The sequence below is a fragment of the Equus przewalskii genome, chromosome 25 (genome assembly GCF_037783145.1).
Source record: "Equus przewalskii isolate Varuska chromosome 25, EquPr2, whole genome shotgun sequence".
In the NCBI taxonomy this organism is placed as follows: Eukaryota; Metazoa; Chordata; class Mammalia; order Perissodactyla; family Equidae; genus Equus; species Equus przewalskii.
This window is the reverse complement of record NC_091855.1, coordinates 21,892,116-21,915,295: the sequence shown is the minus strand read 5'-3', so window position 1 is coordinate 21,915,295 and position 23,180 is coordinate 21,892,116. Positions and strand designations below refer to the sequence as shown.

At 53.4% G+C, this 23,180-nt stretch overlaps 1 protein-coding gene and 4 long non-coding RNA genes across 5 annotated transcripts; 2 read left to right on the top strand and 3 right to left on the bottom strand.

Annotated features, from left to right (window-relative positions):
• Positions 1–3,613: 3,613 nt before the first annotated feature.
• LOC103561648 (uncharacterized) lies at positions 3,614–4,947 on the bottom strand. Its single transcript, XR_011532798.1, has 3 exons — positions 4,600–4,947; positions 4,204–4,322; positions 3,614–3,873 (listed from the first exon to the last, which is right to left on the bottom strand). It is a non-coding gene; the product is annotated as an uncharacterized lncRNA (long non-coding RNA).
• Positions 4,743–5,545, top strand: LOC139079294 (uncharacterized). The gene is made up of 2 exons (XR_011532800.1): positions 4,743–4,865; positions 5,343–5,545. It is a non-coding gene; the product is annotated as an uncharacterized lncRNA (long non-coding RNA).
• Positions 5,546–8,118: 2,573 nt separating this feature from the next.
• LOC103561641 (uncharacterized) lies at positions 8,119–14,167 on the bottom strand. The gene is made up of 3 exons (XR_547487.2): positions 13,903–14,167; positions 10,064–10,273; positions 8,119–9,250 (listed from the first exon to the last, which is right to left on the bottom strand). It is a non-coding gene; the product is annotated as an uncharacterized lncRNA (long non-coding RNA).
• Positions 14,168–15,369: 1,202 nt separating this feature from the next.
• Positions 15,370–17,071, bottom strand: LOC139079293 (uncharacterized). Its single transcript, XR_011532799.1, has 2 exons — positions 16,494–17,071; positions 15,370–15,637 (listed from the first exon to the last, which is right to left on the bottom strand). It is a non-coding gene; the product is annotated as an uncharacterized lncRNA (long non-coding RNA).
• Positions 17,072–17,217: 146 nt separating this feature from the next.
• Positions 17,218–21,358, top strand: IRF2BPL (interferon regulatory factor 2 binding protein like). The gene has a single exon (XM_008536632.2). It carries the CDS (start codon positions 18,176–18,178, stop codon positions 20,522–20,524), a length of 2,349 nt encoding a protein of 782 aa, XP_008534854.2. The 5' UTR covers positions 17,218–18,175; the 3' UTR covers positions 20,525–21,358.
• The last annotated feature ends 1,822 nt before the right edge of the window (positions 21,359–23,180 follow it).

Genomic DNA, 23,180 nt, shown 5'->3' with positions numbered 1-23,180 from the left:
CTGAATTGTGCCACCAGGACCCAAGTTCTTGCCAAGGTTCCATTCTATTATCTTTAGTGTGTTAGTTTGGTTTTCTGAGTAGCTGCCTTCATCATAGCAAGACGGCTGCTGTGGCCCCAGCCATTGTTCCAGACGTAGCATCCAGCTGCAGAAGGACAACTGTTTCTCTCATGTTTTAAGAGTACGCGAATATTTGCTAGAACAACGCTCCACACCCCCCCCAAAACGATCCTTGCCTACACCTCATTAACCAGAACTGGATCACAGATCCATCTCCAAAATGAATCACCAGCAAGAGGAATGTGATACCAAGATGAGTTTAAGACTAACCAGGCGTTCCCCCTCCTACACTCCAGCCACGTGGAGGAGGGGGTGGACTTCTGGAAAAAAATTTAGGGCTCGAACAAAGAAGGGAGGAGAGACTATTGAAGGGCAACCAGCAATGTCTGCCACACGGGTAATTATTGTCATCTTCATTTTACAGATGGGAAAACTGAGGCTAAGAAAGATGAAGTGATGACTTACACGCACAGCAAGAGGCCAAGTTAGGATGTGAACCCGGAATTGTTTGACTCTAAAGCCCTGGCTCTTTCTACTATAGGATGCCCCCAGCAGTATTTTGGTGACGTTCAGGATAGAAAGGTAAGCCCTAGCCTTGACCCTCAGCGAGTCCCCTGCGGGGGAGTCGTCTGAACAGATAACCGCGACTCTGTGATACACAGAGACTGCCATGAAAGACGGCCGTGGAAGCACAGATCCGGGAAATGCTGGTGACCAGTTTCCCAGGAAAGAAAAAACCAGAGTTGGGTTTTGAAAGATACATAGAAGTTCGCTCAAGGAAGAAAAGGGGGAAACATTTTTTTCCAGGCAGAGAAAAGAGCCCTGCAAAGGCGCGGGCTCGAAAGTTCAAGGAACAAAGAAGGATTTAATGTGGTCAGAAAGGAATTGAGGGGCAGGAAGAGGCAGAAAGGGGGCTTGGAGGCGCTTTCCCAGGGGCCTCGCTTTCCAAGCTGAGTTTGTCTTGATTTTGCCAGGCGCCTGGAAGATTTTTAAGCAGGAAAGTAAAGTGATCAGATTTGAGTGCTTCTGAAGCCTTGGGACCCCCAGTGACCCCAAGCGAATGTGAGTGGGCAGCATAGAAGGGAGGAGTGTGCTGAGACACACAGGCCTGCTCCAGATGTGGATGCCGGCACAAGTTAAGAGATGTCAGCGAGAAGGAATGAGAAGTTTCTCCCCCCGCCACCAGCAGCTGGGCCAACAGCGCTTGGGGCCGACGTGTCTGTCCATGGACGTGCGGGACTTTGCAAGGGTTCGAGAAGACCCACAAAGACTATGGAAAACTTGATTTATGTATCTATACTGAGCAAACAGGCAGACTCTGAGATTATTGAAAGCCAACATCATTGGAGTGCTTGCTACATTCTAGACACTGCTAAGGCCTCTATATGCATTATCTTATTTAATGCTTAGAATCTTGTAAGGAAAGTTTAGGCTAACTTATGTGAAAGTGCCAATATTTGATGTGTTTAGTTTATGAAACAGATGAGGAAGGCTGGAGGTTGGCACAGGTCACACAATCACACATAGCAGGCTCAGGATTCAAACCCAGGTCTGTCTGCTAAGGATTCTAGAGTAAGGCAACCCTGAGTCCTAACTGGGGCCACCACTTATTAACTGTGTGTCCTGGGACAAGTTACTTAACCTCTCTGAGCTTCTGTTTCTTCATCTATACAATGGGATAATAACTGAACCCCCTTTATTAGGTGTGGATTAGAAGAGAATATGCATTAAAACACAGCACAACACCAGACACAGAAGAGATGCCTGATGAATATTAGCTGTGCCTACCATTGTTGCTATTCATATTCCAAAGTCTGGACTGTTCAGCGCCTTCCCAACCTGGGAAGATGCCCCTCCCCAGAGGAGATGGCTTCTGGAGTCAGTGTGTCCCCTGGGTGGAAGGAAAGATTTTACTACAGGAACCATGACAGTGTTACTGGTAAACAGTCTTCAAACTCGCGGGGCGAGGAGAGCTGGAAGCTGCGTCCTCTGCTTTCCAGCACTGCAGGCCCCTGCTGGTCCTTTCCTCTCCTGAGGTCTCTGGGTCCTCTAGACCACAGGGGATTGGCCCGGGAGAAAGCACGGTCGCAACAGAGAGTGGCTGGGGCAGCTCTGCCCTCACTCACGGCGGCCTTCCTCTGGAGCGATTTCTGCCTCTTTTTCCCAGGAACCAGCCTGAATGGCGCCTATTTTCAGGAACCCCCAGCTGCCTTTGCTGTCGAGAACCACGTCTTTCAGTGCGGGGTCCTGTGAGGCCCCATCACCCTCAGGCCTCGTGCATGCGCTTTCTCGTTTTGTGGACAGATGTTTCTGATCCGTGCGTGCACGCAGCTGTGTGTGTGTTCCTGGGTCCAAGGGGAGCTGGGCTGGCATGGGCCGGGGGTTGGCAGCATCGGCCTCAGGACACCTTTTGCCCAGGACATTCCATGCCTGGGCGGGGCCCCTGCCAGCTGGGTGAGGATTGACTCCCTGCAGTTCTTCATCTAAATCTTGACATATTCTTTAGGCAGCAATTACCAGGGCGGCTAATTTGAGAATGAAGTTCAAACCCCGGCCCCCAGCTGTTCTCAGCACATCTCCTGGAGACGGGGTGCTTGGGCGCGCAGACTGACACGGAGGCAGCTGCGATAATAGAAGGCTGAGAGGGGTCTACAACAGGCAGGCCAGCTAAACCACACCTTCGCTTCAGCACTTTTAGATGTGCACACATCTTTCCGGCACCGTCTGCCCTTTTGCTTGGCTGGACTCTTGCACAAGACCTGGCTGCCCCAGCTCAGTGTCTCTGAAAAACATGTTCAGCCCCCTCCAGAGAAACTCACAACACAGACACTCCTTATGCATTTTCCTGGAAACATTCTATAGCTCCAGCCTGGGAAGGCATCCAAAAGTTTTCCAAACCAAAGATAATAATAATAATAAAAAAAAGAGAGAGAGGGATGGGGGAGGAGAGAAGCCTGGGCCAACGCTGCTGCTGATTAACGTTCAAGGGAACAGACTTGGATTGTAGGGAATGGAAAAAGGAAGAGTTTTCCAGGTCAGTTTAAACATTTGTGCTGTTTTCTTTAAAGGCAGTTTCAAAATAGTTGGCCTCCCCAAAGCAATTTTTTGGAATCTACCCAGAGGGCAAAGCTTACCCTTCCTTCCCCCATCTGGAAAGTTTTCACACCAGAGGCCCCACTCATTCCTGAGCTCTGGCTTTAGAATGAAGGACTTTCCCAACCTTCCAAGATCCCCTGCCCTCGCTCACCCTGCTGACCCAGAAAGAGCTTGCCCCACCCCGCAACAGCTGCATTCCAGCTGTGGAGCTCAGAGGAAACCTTCGGGAATGGGAATTCTCTGGCTGGAAAGGTGAATGCAGAATGTATTCTAATGATACCTGAAGGCTGGCAAAAATCTGCAAGCGGAGAAGCACAAGGAGCAGATTCTTGACTCAGGGCTCCCCTTTCAATTCTGCAATGGGGAAGAGCCAGCTGTTGAGGACAGAGAAAGTTTTCAGTGGTCTTAGAGAGCTGAACCCCTGCGGTGAGATGCAAGAAACGCAATTCAGACATCCTTGCGAAGATTCAGAAATAGTTTTACTTACTCATGAGCTCTCATCTTTTTAATTAAAGCACAACATCCTGCTCAAAACAAGCCTTTGGAACAACAAAGTCAACAGAACCTTAATTTGGGAATTTGCTAACTGATCTTGATGACTGTGGGCAGGTTACAGCAGCAGTGGACAGGCAGACGACGGGGCGAAGGTCTCCCAGGCGGTTGCCGGTGTTTCCAAAGACGCGTCTTTGCCTGAGGACTCAGGTGGAGAGGGGGGGCCTGAGAGACCAAGGAGGAGCCTTTAAATACGTAGAAGTTGGCCAGACAGGGTAGGCCTGAGCAAATGGCTTTTTCGGCAGCTGAAGCCCTCAGCAGCTGTCAGAACAACTGCCACCAAGCCCTCCTGGTTGCCGGGAGGGCTGCAGCATGAACTGGGGCCTTTCCCCTCAGTCTCTTCGCCGTGAGCTGATCTGCTGGGACTGCCTTGTAGACCCTCAGGTTAATGACAGCCCACCTCACTACCTGGTTTTAGCATAGCTGGCAGCAGCTGCCTAGCTACACACTATCTGATCCAAGCCTCTAAATTTCCTGGCTCTTGAGATTCTGCACCTTGTCACCAGCATCACCAGCCACCCAGCCAGAAGCAACAATTAACCGCCACAGGAATGCTTTGAGAAGCCAGTATCCAAGGTGAGGGACTCCACGACGTCCTCCATTAATTCCTGATGCTGAAAGCAGATTTGGAAATTCAGTAGGAGAACTGGTGGCCTGTGTCCCAGGGGGCCACCCAGTTATTGTGAAAGTGTCCCTCACCCCACTTCTTCCTGCTCCTGCTGTCCCACTTCAAACACTCCCCACCATCCACCTTTTAACGTCTTCAGGGCCACTTCACCACCCCCTCCCCGACATGGGCCTCACCACCCGCTTCTCATCCAGGTCCTTTCAGAGTGCAGCCTACATGGTTGTCATAGAGAGCCCCCCCGCCCCCCCGCAAGCCCCTGGTACCTTTGGGGGCTTTGAGACCCTAGAAGGAAAGCACCAGGAAACCCCAAAGCATTCTCCCTCCTGAAAACAATGGCTCCCAGGGTCTGTGCCAGACACACTCATAGCACCCGAAATAGACTCATTGTCCTCTTGTGCAATATCCAGGAATTTGGTGAAACATCATTTTTCAGGTTACCGATAATGCAAGTTTGGAAACTGAAACAGGAAGGAATGCAGGCTGAAAAAGCTTTTATCCAGCCCACAGCGGTTCTCTCTCCAGATGCAAGGTAGGTTTTTTTTTTGTTGCGTTTTGTTTTTTTCCAGTTCTTCAGTGGGGTTAAAATTAGCTGGCAGCATTCTGGTCACATGCTAGACAGCAAAACAAAAGGGAGTTGTTACCCGCCAGCTCCTGAAGCAGCCCCAGGAGACCTTCCTAATCCACGGGCTTCTGGGGAGCCGGCTCCTCAGGTCCTGGTGCAGAGGGGCCGCACCAGCGACGCCCCTCTGTTGTCGTCCTGGTGTAACAGAGCAGAATGTGGGCAGGGTCTAGGCTGTTTGGAATCTTGGGGCTTGTCTCCATCTGGGATGGCATTCAAAGGCCCCCAAATGGCTTTTGCAAATCTTCCCATTTGGCTGAAAAAAGGAACTTTTTTTTTTTAAAGCTGGGCACCTGAGCTAACATCTGTTGCCAATCTTTTATTTCAATTCTTCTCCCCACCCCGCCCCCCCCCACCCTGCCCCCGGTACATAGTTGTGTATTCTAGTTGCAGGTCCTTCTAGTTGTGCTATGTGGGACGCCGCCACAGCGTGGCCTGATGAGCGGTGCCATGTCTGCGCCCAGGATCAAAACCGGCGAAAGCCTGGGCCATGAAGTGGAGCGTGCGAACTTAACCACTCGGCCACAGGGCCGGCGCCAGGAAGAACTTCTGAAGCTAACAAATAAACAAACAGCACAATGACATCAAGAGAGAGAGAAAGAAAGGGTAGTGTCTGAGATGTGAACGTGGGCATTGCCTTCTGGGGGAATGGCCGCTCTTGGCATGGTTAAAATGTAAAACATCCATCCCAGCTATATGATATATATAGATATATATCTATATCTTCAGATAGATTCTTTATCTCTGGACCCTGATGATAGGGGCTCATCGTGATCTGCCTTGTTCTTCCAGCTTAAAACTGTCACCAGGAGCCCCGGATAAAAAATACAGCCTCTGATTCATGCACATAGTCAGGAAACATCCCTTGTGCTCAGTACAGAAACATGTCGGTCAACCTGGGAAAGGAATCACCACCACGAAATATGCTTTTAGCTTGCCAAAGCTTAGCAGCTGCAAGAGCCAAAAACCCAGCTGCCTGGACTGTCTGGGGAAGATGGGGGCCGGGGTAGAGGGTGGGGGAAGAAAGAGAGGCTTTCTAAATCACCTAATTTCTGCCTCCAACTCCTGTTTAATTCCAAGCCAAAACTCACCTCGAAATGTCTCAAGGGCCAACCGCTCCTAAAAAATCGCGTTCAGCGCCACCCCTTCCAGTGCTGTGCCTGCCGGCCAGGTGAAGCAGATGGCTTTTATTGATTAATTTATTTATTTGGAAGGGGCTACTTGAAGTCAGGAAATTCCAGCGAGACAGAGCGTGTCGCCCTGGCCAGAATTGCCGTGACAATCATAAGCAGACACCCAGGGAGAGGCGCATTAAAAGCAATCACAGCGAAGTCCCAGGAAGCTGGGGCATTTTCAGTCTCTCTCCTGTCCGGGCCTCCATGTCAGCCGTGCACTTAGGAAGAAATACTCATTTGGTTCAACATTCTGCTGTATTAAAGGGTTCGTCTGAGCTATGTTGGGCCTGCATTGTCAAAAGGGCTCCACAAATCAAACATGCCTTGGACTTGGGCCTCCCCTTGAAGCCCTCCTTATACAGACAGACCCAAACAGACATTCCCACTACCTTAGGGCCCAGCACAGAAAGTCCTCTTTAATAAACATACCCCATTTTTCAGTGGAACAGCCTCAAGGTGTCAAAAGTACATAAAGGTCTGAAAGCTGAAACCCTAGATAAACAGTGCGCCGAAATATATTTAGCAAAAAATATTGAAAGCCACAGGAAAAATATGTTCTCTTCCTGGGATGTTAACGAAGGTTTAGGTTCAGGAAACCTCCAGGAAATAGCAAGTTGGGTTGAGAAGGAATGCTGCTCAATGTAAATAAATCGCTAAACCTCTTTGGCCTCCATAGGCCTTGGCTGGAATGGAGTATTTCATTTCTTCCCCATTAACCAGGCCACCCGGAGAGTTGGCATTATAGACCTGAACACGTACCAAATCTGAATGTGCTGTTTTGTTTCTGTACATTGAATCAGACTGTGTTTCAAATGGCAGCTTGTGCAAAACGGGGGGCCGGCCATCCAGACTGGTGCACCTTCACTCTGGGTAAATGACAGACCTGTTTCACCTCGGATCACCCAGTGTCTTGTCTCCCACAGGAACATCCCCTCTGTGGTTGTTACTCAGGGTGATGTCATGCTCACTCGAAAGCCCACGGTTCTGAGGGACTCGGTTGCCTCTGCTGCAAGAAGACGCCTTTAGAAAGACCCAGATTTCCTGCAGGCTCAGGGTAGGGAGAGAGAGAACAAGAAAGGGCAGGCAACCACTCTCCCTAAGATGGAGGCTGCATGACGTAAGTGGCTGGCTAAAATATCTGGCATCCTTGCAGTTTTAAGTTGCCAGCTAAATATTATTAAAAAGATAAAATTCATGCAAACTGTGCAGAATGTAGGGCTGCTGTGTTTACATCCGGGTTTTGATGACTCAAAGGCTTACACTTGGGCTTGCTGAAAAGCTCTATTAAAACATAGCTTTGTGGAAGCCCCCAGGGAGCAGGAAGCAGGGCTGGGGTGGGGGGGGGGGACTGTGATTGTTGCGGGGGTGGGGTATGGTGACCCGCCCAAGGACGATGCTCAGGCCTGTGGCCCTGGCTGGCGCTAGGGCCCGCGAAGTGCTAGGAGGTTAACCTCCTCTGTGCTGCGGAACCAGAGCAGGGAGGGTTAACCTTTTTCCAGAACATTTATTTCACCATCTCACTGACGAGAGGCAGGAGGGGCGGGAGGGAGAGCGAGAGCCTGCCGCGCTGAGAGGCTGCGGATCACAAGGCCATTCTGATAGCCTCCTGTCCCCATGGCAACTGCCACGGCATTTATCAGTTCCTTCTGCGCACAGGCACAGCAAATCTGCATTGCACATGGCAGGCTTCCAGCATTTCAAATGAAAGAGCACTTTGAACGGCTGCCAAGTTTGGAAGGAGCAGAACTGTCAGGGCTGCTTAAAGCTGGCAGTTTATACTGGGGAGGCTTTCGCTTCCCAGAATCCTCTGGGCCTGGCGAGCTGCCAAGTACTTAGCGGAAGCTAAAAAGTAACTCGCTCCCCTCCCCGCCCCTCCTCCTCACCCTGCTCACGCTCCCCCTGCATGCCATTCACCGCAGTGCTCTCAAAATTTTCCACATGTCCTGTGTCACCAGTGCAGACTGTACAATGAAAACCAGAACGCCGGCTGCCCACGACCGGGTTTTTATTAATAATGGGGGGTGGGGGGGAAGGTCGGGATCAGACACTGACAGCCTGGTCTCCGCTCTACCTGCCATAACCACCGGGTGTGAACCGGGGTGTGTGTGTGTGCGTGCGCGCGCGCGCAGCCGCGCGCGCCTTTCGGCCTTAAAAATACATTAATAAAAATAAAAGCAGCTTCAGAACTGTAAACACCCTGAGTCCCGGGGGCGAGTGGGGGGTGGTTTCTTTGGTGCTTTGGGGCTTTATTTGGGGTGGGGAACGGAGGTCACGCAGACAGCGTTGTTCAGATCCAGCCTTTCCAAGAGCCCTGGGGAAGAGGGTTGTTAGTGCGAATCGAGCCTGTTTCTGGAGCTTTCCTTGAATCTCTCGGGTGTCATGGTGAAAACTCTGAGGCCACGGATGGGGAGGGAGTTCAGAGATGGTTTTCAATGGAAAGTTTGCCCGGTAACTTCTGACTGACACACACAGCCCAGAGCACAAGGGCTTCTGCTAGCAGAAAGTGGAAATTGGCATAGTGTTCACTGTGCTGAATTTTTTTTAAAAAAAATTATAATCTACACTGAGATCAAGGGCTTGGGCTTTATTTTCCAGCACAAATAAAACGAAAATTGTCTGCCGCTTAGGCGGTTGGATAGAGTTCAGGAAAACTATGTCTGGCATTAATTCCAAAGTGGAGGTTTTGGTTCAAGTGAGGCCCATTAATTTCAGTAAACTGTTTTCACTAGTCCAGACCCTGCTGTGCAAGGACTATTTATTACCTTTTGCTAACCTGATGTCTGCAGAGTTGTAAAGCAAAGGGGAAAAAAAGCCAGGGTGGAGATATCTATATCTTGGATCAAATGGGTTTTGCACCTTCCCTTTGGGGACCATGTTTTATGGGGCGTTTTCTATCCTTGGTTTTTCTTTATCAGCCCCAGTTTTTTAAAAAATCCATCTTGCAATGAATTAGAGGAAAAAATCCTGATGGAGAGGAATCTGGCGAGAGGATACACCTATCTCTGGCCTCTTTTAGGAGGGCACCTCCCAGCCGGAGGGATCTTCTGTGTGCCGCGTCCCTGGCTGCCAGGCTGCAGGTCCGGTGCAAAGCCCTGACATGATTCACCCTGACGATCGGGTCTAAAATACACCAAGACAGTCAATTTTGGCATTTGTTCTCCCTTAGGAATTTTACTAGCTGCCTTAGAAAAGCACATAAATTGCTTCCCCCTCCCTCTCTTTTTTCCATGCCTCCTCTCCACAGCCACCCCCCCCCAAGTCCATCTTGATGTCATTTCAAAAAGAAGGATGAAAGGGGGGATTTGTCAGGGAGGCAGGTTTGTGAATGTGTCTTTCCAGCCCCTAACACACACACACAGACCAGCTGAGAATGTTAATCAGAATTAAAAGGCAGTCAGTACTATGAAAGCGTCAAACATGAAGACTTAGTGAAGGAGGGGGCAATGGGGGGCTGGGGGGAGAGGGAGTGGCAGTGAAATATAGCTCAGTCCTCCACGCTGACTTACGAAAAGAAAGGAGGGGAAAGGTAGCACCAACTTGATCAGCTTGTGTCAAATGTCAAAATTATTGGTCTTCCCTTTTAACTCCCCCCCCTCCGCCCCGCCCCAACACAGTCAAGTTTTCTGCTTTCCCAAGTGTGATTAATCTCTGGCAGAGGCCAGAAACAGGAGTAGGTTTCTTGGCTGCCCGTTCTGATAAACAATCTGTTCTTGAGTAGGTGAAGGGGATGTAAGGGGTGGGGGGTAATCTGTGGGTGTGGAGGGGATGGGGGAGGAGGGGGAGAGGAGGGGGCGCCCGAGGCCAGCCCCGCTAACCTGGCAGAGGCCTGCCCTCCCGGAAAATGCAAGTGCCCTTCCTTGGGAGCGCGTGGTTTTGGGGTGGGTCAGGTTTCCTGCCCTTAAGAATGTGCGCAGACAGTGGATCCATTCTTACTGCGAGTTCACAACGTCCAGGAAACGTCAGCGGGCCACCGAGGGCTCCAGGAGGGGGAGGTGCGGGGAGAGGAGCCGAGGCTTCGGACTCGTTTGGAACGCTCTGGTAGTTGCAGACCACGGGGTCGTGTGCACACACTGCTGGTCCGGGAAACCGAGGCAGCCGCGTCGAAGGGTGGGTGGGGCAGTGGTGGTAGGAAGTATCCTAAAGCTGAAGAGAGAGAGCCAGAAGAGGTTCAAAACAAAAGGAGGGACTATTTCGCGGCGTCGGAGGCCGCTGGTATCCAAACTGTAGGCAAGAGAGCTGGATGTGGCCTTTGCAGTGGGTTTATTGTGTGGGCAACCAGGCAGAAAGCGGCAATATGAAAAAGCGGGGAGGGGAGAGCACGGCTGGAGAGAGCTCCATGCCGAGAAGGCTGCGGGGGGCTGGGAAATGTCACCAAGGAGAGTGCAGTGGCATCGAGTAAAAGATGAATAATCGGCTACCTTTTGGAAAAGGAATGTAAAGATACTAATAAAGGCGAGAAACCCGCTTTTTCTCAGCCTGAAAAGCAAACCCGTTTCTCACCTCCTGCCTCTCCTCCCCACCCCAACACACGCACACACACTCCTCTTGTCTACCCTGCATCCAAGAAGCCTCGGCCTAGCTCGCTTTCCTTTGGATTTAATTACATGAAAATGCAGAACAAAACCCTGTAATTACACCCTAAGTCCCTGCCACTCAGGCCCAGCACACTTCCTGCCTAATTTTGTTTTTTAAAGAAGAGGTCATTGCCTCTTTTCTTTGCAAATTGACCAAAACACAAAACTAAAAGCCCTAATAAATCCAACTGCTGCAAACTTTTGCATCACCAGGAACTGGGGGTGGGAAATCCTGGGCCGGATAGGACAGATGAGAAGATAGCCTCACCTTGCTATTGTCTCGCTCTAGCTCCTAGATCCGTGGGCAGTTACTGCCTGTTTGTCCATCAGCCCAGATCAGAGATGCTAGGCTGGCCACCCAAGGAGAAACCCCCTAAGGGTGGGATGAGGAGTGTGGACAGGCCTCACTTTCCAGCTATTTCACCTAGAAGAGCTTAGCGCTGGGAAAAGAGATTTGTGACAATGGCTTGCCTTTCTACAGCCCTGGACATTAACATACAGAATTTCACAGTGAGCCCCTGAAGTAGAACAGGTTTTAATATCAACACTTGACAGGTGAGGAAACTGAGGCCCAGAGAGAATAAATAGAATGCTCTAAGTCAGTCAGGTGGCTGGTGGGAGTGTTATACAAGCACCGTCTCTAATGACTTTAGGGCGATTGAATCAGGAAAGTAGGACACCTAGGAGGAAATGGAAGCTTCTAGATTCTGGGCTGGAGCCCATCTGGCTTGGTTTATCATTAGATCCCCAGGACTAAGACAGAAAGTGCTCTCTAAATAAATAGTGGAATAACTGAATGAATAGCAAATGGAAGGGCACAAGTTAAGGAGCCGGGGAATGGAAACCCACCAGGCCATCTGGCAGCCAAGTTCCAGCTTTGAAACAAAATGTAAGAGATGAGAATAGTTTCACACCCACTAGGGACATATCAGGCTTAGATCCTCTGGGTCTGGCCAGAGAAGGAAGTTCAGGTTAAAGCATGGCGGCCCTCCAAATGGGTCAGGGTTGGGGGGCCACCTTGTTCACTCACTTGCTAGCTCCAGTGATGCTAGGCCAGGTCTGGTTGTCAGGGGTTTAGGCCTCCCCTAGGCTGGAAGGCCTTTGAGGGCAGCAGCCTGCTGTAGTCATCAAGTGCCCCCCCCCCCCCAGGGAGAGGATGGTAGATGTTGGGTACCCTCTCCACTTTCCTCCTTTCCCTTGTCTTTCAACCTGGGGTCCTCCTTGGGTATGGATATTGAAATGCAGCTATCCTTAGTAAGCGTGACTCAGTAAGTTCCTAAAATCTTCAGTGTGTGCTAGAGCTTCAGGTTTCCCCCCACCACCTCTGCCTAGGACCAGGGAATGGAAAACCTAGGATGAGAGAGAAAGGTCTCAGGGGACCATGGCTACATAGCTTTGCTCCAGGCTGAATGGTGATTGATTTTACCTCCAAAATAACTGGTACTAATTTATGCCTCATCTTGCATCTATTGGGACAGTAGTGGCATTCTTAATATGCAAAATCCTGTGGGGAGAGGCATTTTACTTTCTTGCAGTTTATTAGAGGCATCTGGGACCACCCCACCCCACCCCACCCCACCCCCCAGGAAAAGGCTAGCAACCCATGGCGTTGAAGAAGGAATGCTGGGTTTAGAGCCAGAGAACCTGGTTTCCAGTGATTCTGGACCAGCTCTGGACTGGCTTTCCTCACCTGTACGGGAGGGTGATGAAAGTAACACCTACCTCACAGGGATCGTGTGGGGCTTGGTGAGATAATGTCTGGGAATGCACTTCGGAGCCCTAGACAAATGTTGGTCATTCTATTTTTCATAGTCTTACATTTTATTTAGTGCGTTATAATATGGTATCTTCCACACAGACCAATGAGGCAGGCAAGGGAGGCAGTACAGTTATTCCCATTTTACAGACTAACAAACCAAGTTCAAGTGATTTGCTCAAGGTCACACAGCTACTGAGGGCCAGCCAAGTCCAAGTTGAACAACATAATGTAAATAGGTATTCAATACGAGGCGCCCTCCCCTCCCCCCTCTCGCCTGCGTTTTGGCTTGAACCGTCCAGCTCAGGCAAGTCAAAATATTTGGAGATCCTGGCCCATCCACCCCAACCGGGGACAGTAGTGATGGCTGCCAGTTTGTACCAGACTTGACCGGGGGGACCGCGAGGCCGCAGGGAGGGCTTCCCGCTCTGAGGCCCCGCCTTCCGGCGGCCCCGGCAGGAAAGCGCCGGCGGCGACGGGTCTCCGAAGCCCCGCTGTGGAAATCCCCAGTTCTGGTGCGGGCCGGTGGGAACCCGCTGGCGCTCTCGCTCCCTGCTGAGACCCAGGCGCACGCGGGGTAGGCTGGGAGGGTCCGGGCGTATGCGCACCTGTGGCCTTGATGGCCCCCCCGCCAGGCTCTCCACCCTCTCTCGCCCTCCAAGCCCTCCTTCCCCGCTGCCCCCCTTATTGGGGTGTGGGTGTTTGTTTGAACCCGACCGGGTCAGTGAATAGCACCCTTGTCTGGCGCTTTTTTTCTCTAGGCCTGGTCCCCGGGAGGCTCATTCCAGGGTTCCTTTCTTTTGGGACCTAAAAAAACACTCCAGCTTTTGCTGAGGACAGCGCTAGGCTCCCCGGTGCCCTGGCACGCTGGCAAGGAGAGGAAGCGGGGAGGAGGCAGGAACCAGACGCGACTCCCCCCGCCTTTCTTCCCTTCCCTGCTCCCCTCCCCTTCAGGAAGAAAGCAGTCAGAGATCTGATCTCTGCTGCGGCCGCTGTGCCAGCACCAACCACTAGATCCTCCTTTTCCTCCCACCCAATTTTGCACGGAGCGCCCGGCTGCCCGCGCGCCCCAGGCTGGGCAGGTCCTAGCGGGCGGCGCAGGCTCCCCTCCCCGGGGGTTCTTAGCGAATCACGTTGTTCCTGGGATTTCACGCTCGAGTGGCTCTTGCGTAACCCTACGCCCTGGCCTAAATTAATACTTTTTTTAAAAAAGTACCAGAATTAATCCTTTAGGAAAAGGCAAGCACTTCCGCCTCGGAACCGGCCCAAGAGTAATGCGTAAATCACCGCGCTGACTCGATTCCCCTACCCCCACAGCCCCGGGGGGTTCCTGGCGCGGGGATGGGGGCCCTTGGAGAGGCCAGAGGAAGACCCAACCCAGACGTTTGTTTTCATCTTCTCTGAGGCGGCTCTAGCGGGCCGAAAAACCGGGTCTTGCTTACCGCGGGGCTGAGTGTTACCAAAAAAGGCCTTTCTCTTGCCGGAGCGCTTGGCCGCGCGCTTCAGCGGGGTGACGCGAGGTTCAGCCGGGGCCTCCTTGAAGGCTGAGCCAGCTGGCTGCAGGGATGCCAGGCCGAAGAGTCCCCCGCCCTACCCATCTCTGCCATAAACCAGCCGGGAGTGAGGGCGGGGGAAGACAGAAGGGAGACTGCAGGGAGCTTCGAAGTGCATGGGCCCGCTGCGAGCTGCTCACCGCTCATGTTGGGCTGTGGCCTCCAGGAAAAGCCAATTGGAGAGCTGACCTTTTGCTCCAGTTTAGAGCGGGGTTGTCTGAGGATGGCAGCTCAGATGGCAAGCTGGGGGGAAGACAGCCACCGTCGGAAGGAACTTTGGGCAGACCGCAGGCGTCTCCCCTTACTCCTGGTTGAGCCTGGCTCTGCTACTCTCCCAGACCCCACCGCCCGCTCCTTGCCTCTCACCACCTGGTTTTAGGGTGAGCCTCCTCCCCGCCCCCCGCCCTCCTGCCCCCGTTCCTTTCCACTGTGGACACAGTATTGTAACATGGGATTCTCCTTCAGGGGAAAATCCATCTCCAAAACATTGGTGTTCTTGCCTCTCACAATCCCTGACACATCCCCAAACAGGGCCATGTCAGAGAAGCCGTTAAGACAAAATTTATCACCATAAATGATGGCGATTCTTTGTGGGGGGAAGGGTATCAAGAGAGCTATGCTTTTTAAAGGATTATGAGACTGTAATGGAAGTTTGTTTAAATGCATGTTTATTTCTAACTCAGTGTGTCTGAAGACACCCGGCATGTATGTGTATATATATATCTCCTTTAGTAACAGCGAAGACAGAGACAGACAAGGAGATGGGGACATATGTGTGCGCATACCAAACATAACACTCTGACAACGAATCCAACTTGCTTTCTCTAGCAGCCTGGCTAGAGGGCTGGGGCTAAGTTGCTATTCCTCAGTATTTTTGGTTTAATAAAGGGACGGGCTGAATAAATAGTCATATAAAGAAACGGGTTCACCAGCCAAGCCCAAGCTAACGAGCCCCGAGCCCTGGGTTGGTGGGGATGTCGCTCCACTTCCCAACCCTATGTTTTGACTCACTCCAGGGTAGCTGTGGTGTGGGGAGGGCTGAAGTCTGGAAGGGTGAGGCAATGCTCCGGGAGCAGCTCTCTACAGAGGAATCACTGCCGGGAGCCAGCCCGCCAGGAAAGGTTTATTATTGTTGGGGAGGACACAGGGAGCTCACTGTTTTGCAAAAACAGAAATCTGGCTGCTTTGAGATGAAAGAGGGGCTCCCTAGGGCTCTTCCTTGCCCCTTTCTCCCTATCCTTAAAAACTCCCCTTCCTTTGCACCTAGGGCCCCAGAATGAGTGTGGGGGTGCGGAGTGCTGGATGGGGGAACAAGCTCTGAAGGTCAAGTGTCAAAATAAAAATAACTACTTCTGGTTGCTTCAACTGAACTTTATTACAATTAGTAGTACAAGTAGTGATAAGAATAATGATCGTTATATTTTATGCCATTTACAAAGTACTTTCACATGGTAACTAGCAATAGTACCAACGCCAAAGTCAATGCTAATAATAACCAGTACTTACTGAGGGCTTCCTGTGAGCCCGACACTGTGCTCTCCATACTGTATGGTGTATTGATGTTCCAGTCTGTGGCCGTGGCAGATCCACAACTTCTGTGTACACAAGAACTCAGTGGCACAATCTGTTTGGAAGGGGAGGATGGGAGTTGGTTATGAAGGTGCATTTGCATAGCACTTTACATGAGATTGTATGTCACAAAGAATGGGGGGCTGATGGAAACTGGGAACACCCCAAACCACTTCTGAGAACCTAAGCTTGTCAAAGCCACCTCTCAGATCAGATTTACTGAATTCAGCTCACAGCTCCATCTCTAATGGCCACGTGACCTTGGGCAAGTTTTAACTTCTTTACTCTTTTCTAGTCTGTAAAACAGAGTTAATAACAGAATCTACTTTGTAGATAATATGGCGAGTTTAATAATGATGCAAGGAATCCACTTTGAGGTGTCTGGCCCACAGCGAGTCACCTCCTACTATGAGAAGAAACAAAATGAAATCTCAAACAGTGGTAATAAGTTGGGAGCTATGATCCCATTTTACAGATGGAAAATAGAGGTGATGCGAGGATAAGGAACTAGCTCAAGGTCACAAAGCCAGTAAGTGATGAAAAGGACATTCCAACCAGGTTTGCCAGACTCCAGAACCTGAATCCCTTTAGGCATATTGCCCCTCCTCTCGCCTTGCCCAGGATTATCTCAATTTTCATGGGAAAAAAAGCAAGAGCCAATACTTAAAAGAATCCCTTGAAATGCCCCAACTAGAGCTATGACCGACATCTCTCTTCTGCAATAAGCAATAATGATGAGCAGTGATCTCGTAAGGTTAAAGAAATCATGGCTTTGCTCCGGGGCACTATGGAATGAAATCCCAGCACGTGAGAAAGAACTTTGAAAACTGCGGCTGTGCTTGGCAAGGAGACATCAATCTTACTAAATGCCGCCCCCACCTTGTTTTATCAAACCCGGAAAAATCACTCACCTGTTTGGCCTCTCCAGCACTACCCCCTCCCCGCCCCCAAGTGCAGCTGTGTGCAGCGAGAAGACTGTTTTCCTTAAAGGCCTCCGGGTGCTCGTAGCTTCTTTAGACATTCAGCCAAAATTTTTAAAGTGCAGCTGGGGGGCGGGGGGTGGCTCACCCTGAATGGATTTAGCTGCGTCGTGGAAGCTCAGGTTCCTAGACCAGGGCACAAAAACAAATCGAAAAGGCAGTTTCCGAAAGATTGGAAAACAGCTAATTTTGCAGGTGCTTCGGCGTCAGTGGTAGCAATGAATGTAACATCCACACCGCGGGGGGAAAAGGTTTGATTGCAGATGAAACGGGTAATACACTATAAGAAATCCACAGCGAAATTCTTGAAACAGGACATTTAAATTCACTGCCCGGGTGGGGTGGGGAGCGGGATCGGAAACGACGCTTGTGGTTTTTAAATGCGTTTTTACTTGGGAAAGCCGGGCGGGGAGAGGAAAGGTCATCGTCTGTTTAATTTCCAGCCCCAGCCCTGGACTTCCAGCGTTAGCTCGCCGGGCCTCAGCTGTCGTACACACACGGCGAGGGGGGAGGGGAGGGCGGAGGCGCGGAGGAGGGGCCGACTGGGAGGAATCTGGGCGTCCTGCCGCGCATGCGCCTTTCCCGAGCAACAAGTGGGCTCCACAGACAGAGGAAGTGTAAAGGGGAGGGGGGAGAACTGGTGCAGAGCATGGCGGTGACGTCAGCGCTCCGCCCGGGCGGCATCCCGCGCGGCCAAGCCGGGGACAGCGCGAGCCGCAGCGCGAGCGGGAGCGCCGAGACGCGCCTCCGGAACGTAGAGTAACAATCACAACCCCACATTCCGGGCGAGTGCGAGCGGGAAGGGATGCGACCCGGGCCGAGGCGCCGCGCGAGCGCCCTGCAGCCAACGTGAGCGCCGCCAGCCGCGGCGGCCCGGGCGCCGGCCAGGCCGGGGGGCGGCGGGAGCCTGCGTGCGTGCGTTCCTCTCCTCTGCTCTCGTGCGTCCTGGAAGCGGTGGCCGCGGCGGCTCCCTCCGGCCGTGCAAACCCAGCCGCCGCCAGCGGAACGGCCGACGCTGCGGAGGAGAGAAGCTCCTCTCTCGGCTACCACCCCCTCCCTCCCCCGGCCCTCCACGGAAGCAACGGCTTGAGCAAGATTGGACCCGGGCACCGGGTGGCACTGAACCCTCTAGCCCTCGGCCCAGGGAGCCTGGCGGGGAGAGGACGCCCCTCGTAGGGGGGCCCCCGGGGGAGAGGAAGAGACAACCCCCCTCGAGCTTCCACGCACCAGCCGCTCCGGGGAGGGGGCCAAGAGCCAACGGCGGCCAGCACCGGGCACCCTCGCCCCCTCCCCCCGGGCCCAGAGCTTCCAGCTCGGGTCCGCGGCACCAGGAAGAAGGCGCCTGAGCTCCCCTCTCGACGAGACAACCGCAGTAGGAGGTGGGGGCGACGAGCGGGCTAAACTCGACTGCCGCCCGGGCGGTGGAGCCCCCGCGGAGAGGCGCTGCGCCGGCGGTGGAGACTCGCGCTCCCTCCAGCCCCTGGGGCAGAACTTTCTCGCCCCCCCTCCCTCCCCCGCAGCCGAACTCCCTCCCCAGCCGGCCAGTCCTCCCGGAGGAGAAGGCGCCGCGGAGACAGCCCGGGCGGGGGCCTACCTTCCCCAGGGCCGGCATCATGTCGGCGGCGCAGGTGTCCTCGTCCCGGAGACAGTCTTGCTACCTGTGCGACCTGCCCCGCATGCCCTGGGCCATGATCTGGGACTTCTCGGAACCCGTATGCCGCGGTTGCGTCAACTACGAGGGTGCCGATCGCATCGAGTTCGTGATCGAGACCGCGCGCCAGCTTAAGCGGGCACACGGCTGCTTCCAGGACGGCCGCTCCCCCGGGCCGCCGCCACCCGTCGGGGTCAAGACGGTGGCCCTGTCGGCTAAGGAGGCGGCGGCGGCAGCAGCGGCGGCAGCGGCGGCCGCACAGCAGCAGCAACAGCAGCAGCAGCAACAGCAGCAGCAGCAACAACAGCTCAACCACGTCGATGGTTCCAGCAAGCCCGCGGTGCTGGCGGCCCCGTCCGGTCTGGAGCGCTATGGCCTGAGCGCAGCCGCCGCTGCCGCCGCCGCCGCCGTGGAGCAGCGCAGCCGCTTCGAGTACCCGCCACCGCCGGTGAGCCTGGGAAGCAGCAGCCACGCCGCGCGGCTGCCCAACGGCTTGGGGGGGCCCAACGGCTTCCCCAAGCCGACACCGGAGGAGGGCCCCCCGGAGCTGAACCGCCAGAGCCCCAACTCGTCTTCAGCTGCGGCGTCGGTGGCGTCTCGGCGCGGGACGCACGGTGGGCTCGTGACAGGCCTGCCCAACCCGGGGGGTGGCGGAGGCCCCCAGCTCACCGTGCCCCCCAACCTGCTGCCGCAGACGCTGCTTAACGGCCCGGCCAGCGCCGCCGTGCTGCCCCCACCGCCGCCCCACGGCCTGGGCAGCCGTGGGCCCCCGACGCCGGCACCCCCAGGGGCCCCCGGAGGTCCCGCTTGTCTCGGGGGCGCTCCGGGCGTATCGGCCGCGTCGTCCTCGGCGTCGTCTTCGACCTCGTCGTCGGTGGCCGAGGTGGGCGTGGGTGCTAGTGGCAAAAGGCCCGGCTCAGTGTCGAGCACCGACCAGGAGCGCGAGCTGAAGGAGAAACAGCGGAACGCCGAGGCCCTGGCCGAGCTGAGCGAGAGCCTGCGCAACCGCGCCGAGGAGTGGGCCAACAAGCCCAAGATGGTCCGCGACACGCTGCTCACGCTAGCTGGCTGCACGCCCTACGAGGTGCGTTTCAAGAAGGACCACTCGTTGCTGGGCCGCGTCTTCGCCTTCGACGCAGTCTCCAAGCCCGGCATGGACTACGAATTGAAGCTGTTCATTGAGTACCCCACGGGCTCGGGGAACGTGTACTCTAGTGCATCTGGGGTGGCCAAGCAGATGTACCAGGACTGTATGAAGGACTTCGGCCGGGGTCTCTCCTCGGGCTTCAAGTATCTGGAGTACGAGAAGAAGCACGGCTCCGGGGACTGGCGCCTACTTGGAGACCTGCTGCCCGAGGCCGTGCGCTTCTTCAAGGAGGGCGTGCCCGGCGCCGATATGCTGCCCCAGCCCTACCTGGACGCCAGCTGCCCTATGCTGCCCACGGCGCTGGTGAGTCTAAGCCGCGCCCCCAGCGCACCCCCGGGGACCGGGGCCCTGCCGCCCGCCGCCCCCTCGGGCCGGGGCGCCGCCGCCAGCCTGCGCAAGAGGAAGGCGTCTCCCGAGCCCCCAGACTCGGCCGAGGGCGCGCTGAAGCTGGGCGAGGAGCAGCAGAGGCAGCAGTGGATGGCGAACCAGAGCGAGGCACTGAAGCTCACCATGTCAGCAGGGGGCTTTGCGGCGCCGGGGCATGCGGCCGGCGGCCCGCCCCCGCCGCCGCCTCCACCCCTGGGACCCCATTCCAACCGGACCACCCCGCCCGAGTCAGCCCCTCAGAATGGTCCGTCCCCCATGGCCGCCCTCATGTCGGTGGCAGACACTCTGGGCACAGCGCACTCTCCCAAGGACGGCAGTTCCGTGCACTCCACCACTGCGTCCGCGCGGCGCAACAGCAGCAGCCCAGTGTCGCCGGCCTCCGTGCCCGGGCAGCGCCGTTTGGCATCACGGAACGGGGACCTGAATTTACAGGTGGCGCCCCCGCCGCCTAGCACCCACCCGGGTATGGACCAAGTGCACCCCCAAAACATTCCGGATTCCCCCATGGCTAACAGCGGGCCCCTCTGCTGTACCATTTGCCACGAACGTTTGGAGGACACGCATTTCGTTCAGTGCCCATCCGTCCCCAGCCACAAATTCTGCTTCCCTTGCTCTAGAGAGAGCATCAAGGCCCAGGGGGCCACCGGCGAGGTGTATTGCCCCAGCGGAGAGAAATGCCCCCTCGTGGGGTCAAATGTACCTTGGGCCTTCATGCAGGGCGAAATCGCGACGATCTTAGCTGGGGATGTTAAAGTGAAAAAGGAGAGAGACCCTTGAAACCAGGAGACAGTCGCCTCCTTTGCCCCAGACCAGCTCTTCTCCATCCAGAGGGCCCCTCCCCCACCCACATCGGCCTTCCCTTCCCTGCCCCCAAGATGTAGAATTGTGAATATTACAAACTGCAAAAAGTTAGTCTTATGTATAGACATTATTTTCGTCGTATGTTTCTATATTTTGAAACAAAGGTATGTAACTTCTTCATTTGAAGGATAAGCTGGTTTGTGTTAAGCAGTATAATATTGGTTGGGTCATTTGCATCATATTCGTTAGCATCTCTTTGGTGGCAGAGTGTTTGCCTAGGTACAGAATTAATAGCCCTTAGCAACGACTGCTGCTGGTGTGTATTTTTGTAAATGTTATGCACTCTCTGAAAGGAAAAGGACACACACAAAAGAAAATGACTTTTTTGTTTTTGGCCAAGGCCAGTGTTGCTGCCTAAAAAAAAAAAATGATGCTATGAAATGGTGACAGCTTCTTTCTAAACAGCCCCAAGTGTTGAAGTCTTCACTTTATTTTGTTCTGTTCTGTTTTGTTTTGTTTTTCTGTTTTGTTTGCAAAATGGTAAGGGGAGGTGTTGGGGGGGTGGGGTGTTTTCTGTTGCAAGTTTGTGAGGGAAGATGTTTCGGTTTGTTTCTACTGACCTGAATGTGTTGGATCTTCACGTGTTGTTTTGTTTTTGCTTTATCGATGCACGGATGCTTTTGAACAGTAGAGCGAAATGCTAGACATGGAGAATCTGCTCTGTTTGTCCTTTATACATTTCTGTAGTTAACAGAACACTGTAATGTGCCTTGGAGCTTAGTAACTTGTAATAAATTCAATTGATATTAATTCTGCCCTGAGTCGGCAAGTTTGTTTTTCTAGGGCTAATAAGGCCTGACAACTCCAACATGGGACACCCCCCTCCCTCCCCCCACTTCTAACCTAGAACGCAAATGCTGGTTGCCTTTGAAAGCCCTCAGATGGCATCCGTAGAAGGCCCGTGCTGACAGACCGCCCCTCCCCCTCAGTACCAGCTATTTACATTCACCTCTTGGGGCGGGGACAGTTGCTGACTAAGCGCTTTCTGTTTACTCTTCAGCATCTTTATCCACCCCCCCCCCCCCATGCATAACCCAGCTGCAAATGGCATTGTCAGGAAAGCTTTCTGGTGTCTCGCCTTGTGGCCATGAGTATACACTGATACCCAATGCAGCTGTGACTTGTGCAAGTAGAGGGGGGGAAAAAAGCTAGGGTGTTTGCCTCTTAGATGTGGCAGAAATCACTGTTATTGTACATTTAAAGCAAAAATGCCACAGAGCTGGGAGCCGTCGGTGGAGGCAGGAGGGGTGTGGGCAACGGAGAAACAAATGCATGTTCTCGGCCAGGAGAGTTCCCAGGAGCTTGCAGCTGATGAATTACAAAAGCAGTTACACCTCATTCATTATACGTTTTCTTTCTTTCCTCCCTTTTTCGTAAGCATTTTTAAAGGCAGGACACTTAGCCGGTCAGAAGATGTTTGCAGGGAATGGGGGAGAGAGAAGAACACCCAAACTCAGTTCTTGAGGTCACTTGTGACCCCAGATAGAACTCATGCCATCTGGTTAAGAAATGCAGTTATTCATCTGATCAACTTTTTGGCGGCATTTGTGAGGTACAGAAGGGTGGGGAAGGGGACAGGGCATTGGAATGTCCTTTAGAGCTCTAAGCCCCCTTGGCTGAGACCAGAATAGAGCCCTCCTGGAGCTAGGCGGTGGCAGGCAGACCTGGCTGGAACCTTGTACTTTCTGGGAGGGAAATGGAAGGAGAGTAGAAACAGGAGGGAGGAAGCAAAACAAACCCCCAGGTCCTATCTGAAGTTCATTCCTGGCCACACCCCATTCCTGGTTGGGGGCAGGCTGGGCCAGGACGGTCCACACCGAGGCTGGAGGAATAGGCTGGAGGAATAAGCGAATGAGCAAAGAGACCTGGCACCCCCCGACCTGGCTCCCATCAAAGAAGGATCAGGAGGGTGAGGAGGTGGGTATGAGCGTGGGCACGTTTGGGAAAAAACAAATCACAAGTTAGCCCAGAACACCGGTGTAGAGGTTGGGTTGGTGTTGGGACTTGCTGTTAATAACACCCTTTTAGCTTCTGTTCCTGCTTTGCCGCCACCATCATTGGAATAGTGGAAACCATGACTGTGTGTGTGCGTGCGTGTGTATGTGTGTTTGGGGGTGTGGATAAATGGCAATTGATGGATCTGCTGCGGCCTCTTAATCCTGGTGCAGGAGGTGCCTGTGTCACCTCTTTAAGAGTCTCCCCACATATAAATAGATATGCGTGTCAGCTTCCTGCAAATGTGTCCTTGCATTTTCATCTGCTGCCAAGTGTTGTATTGGTGCTTATGAGTCATGAAACCTATTTTCATGCTCGGGGTAATTAACTTGGGGGTGATAATGCATAGCAGACTGTAGGAAGAGTTAATTCTAAAACCCATTCTCGCCTGGCTACCAATCACACATTTCACTTAAAGGTCTGGGTGGCTTTTCTCATAAGCTCATTAATAAAAACCAAGCATGTTTTGCCTCGAAGATCCTCCAAGGTGCTCCCAACCCCCACTCCCAATGCGCACACTCTTCAAATGGGTAAAGCTCAGCAGCCTGAGAATACAGCGATAGAGTGTCATGGGTGT

Coding starts and splice junctions, on each gene's coding strand:
- IRF2BPL (XM_008536632.2), top strand. CDS start 18,176: ATGTCGGCGGCGCAGGTGTCCTCGTCCCGGAGACAGTCTTGCTACCTG.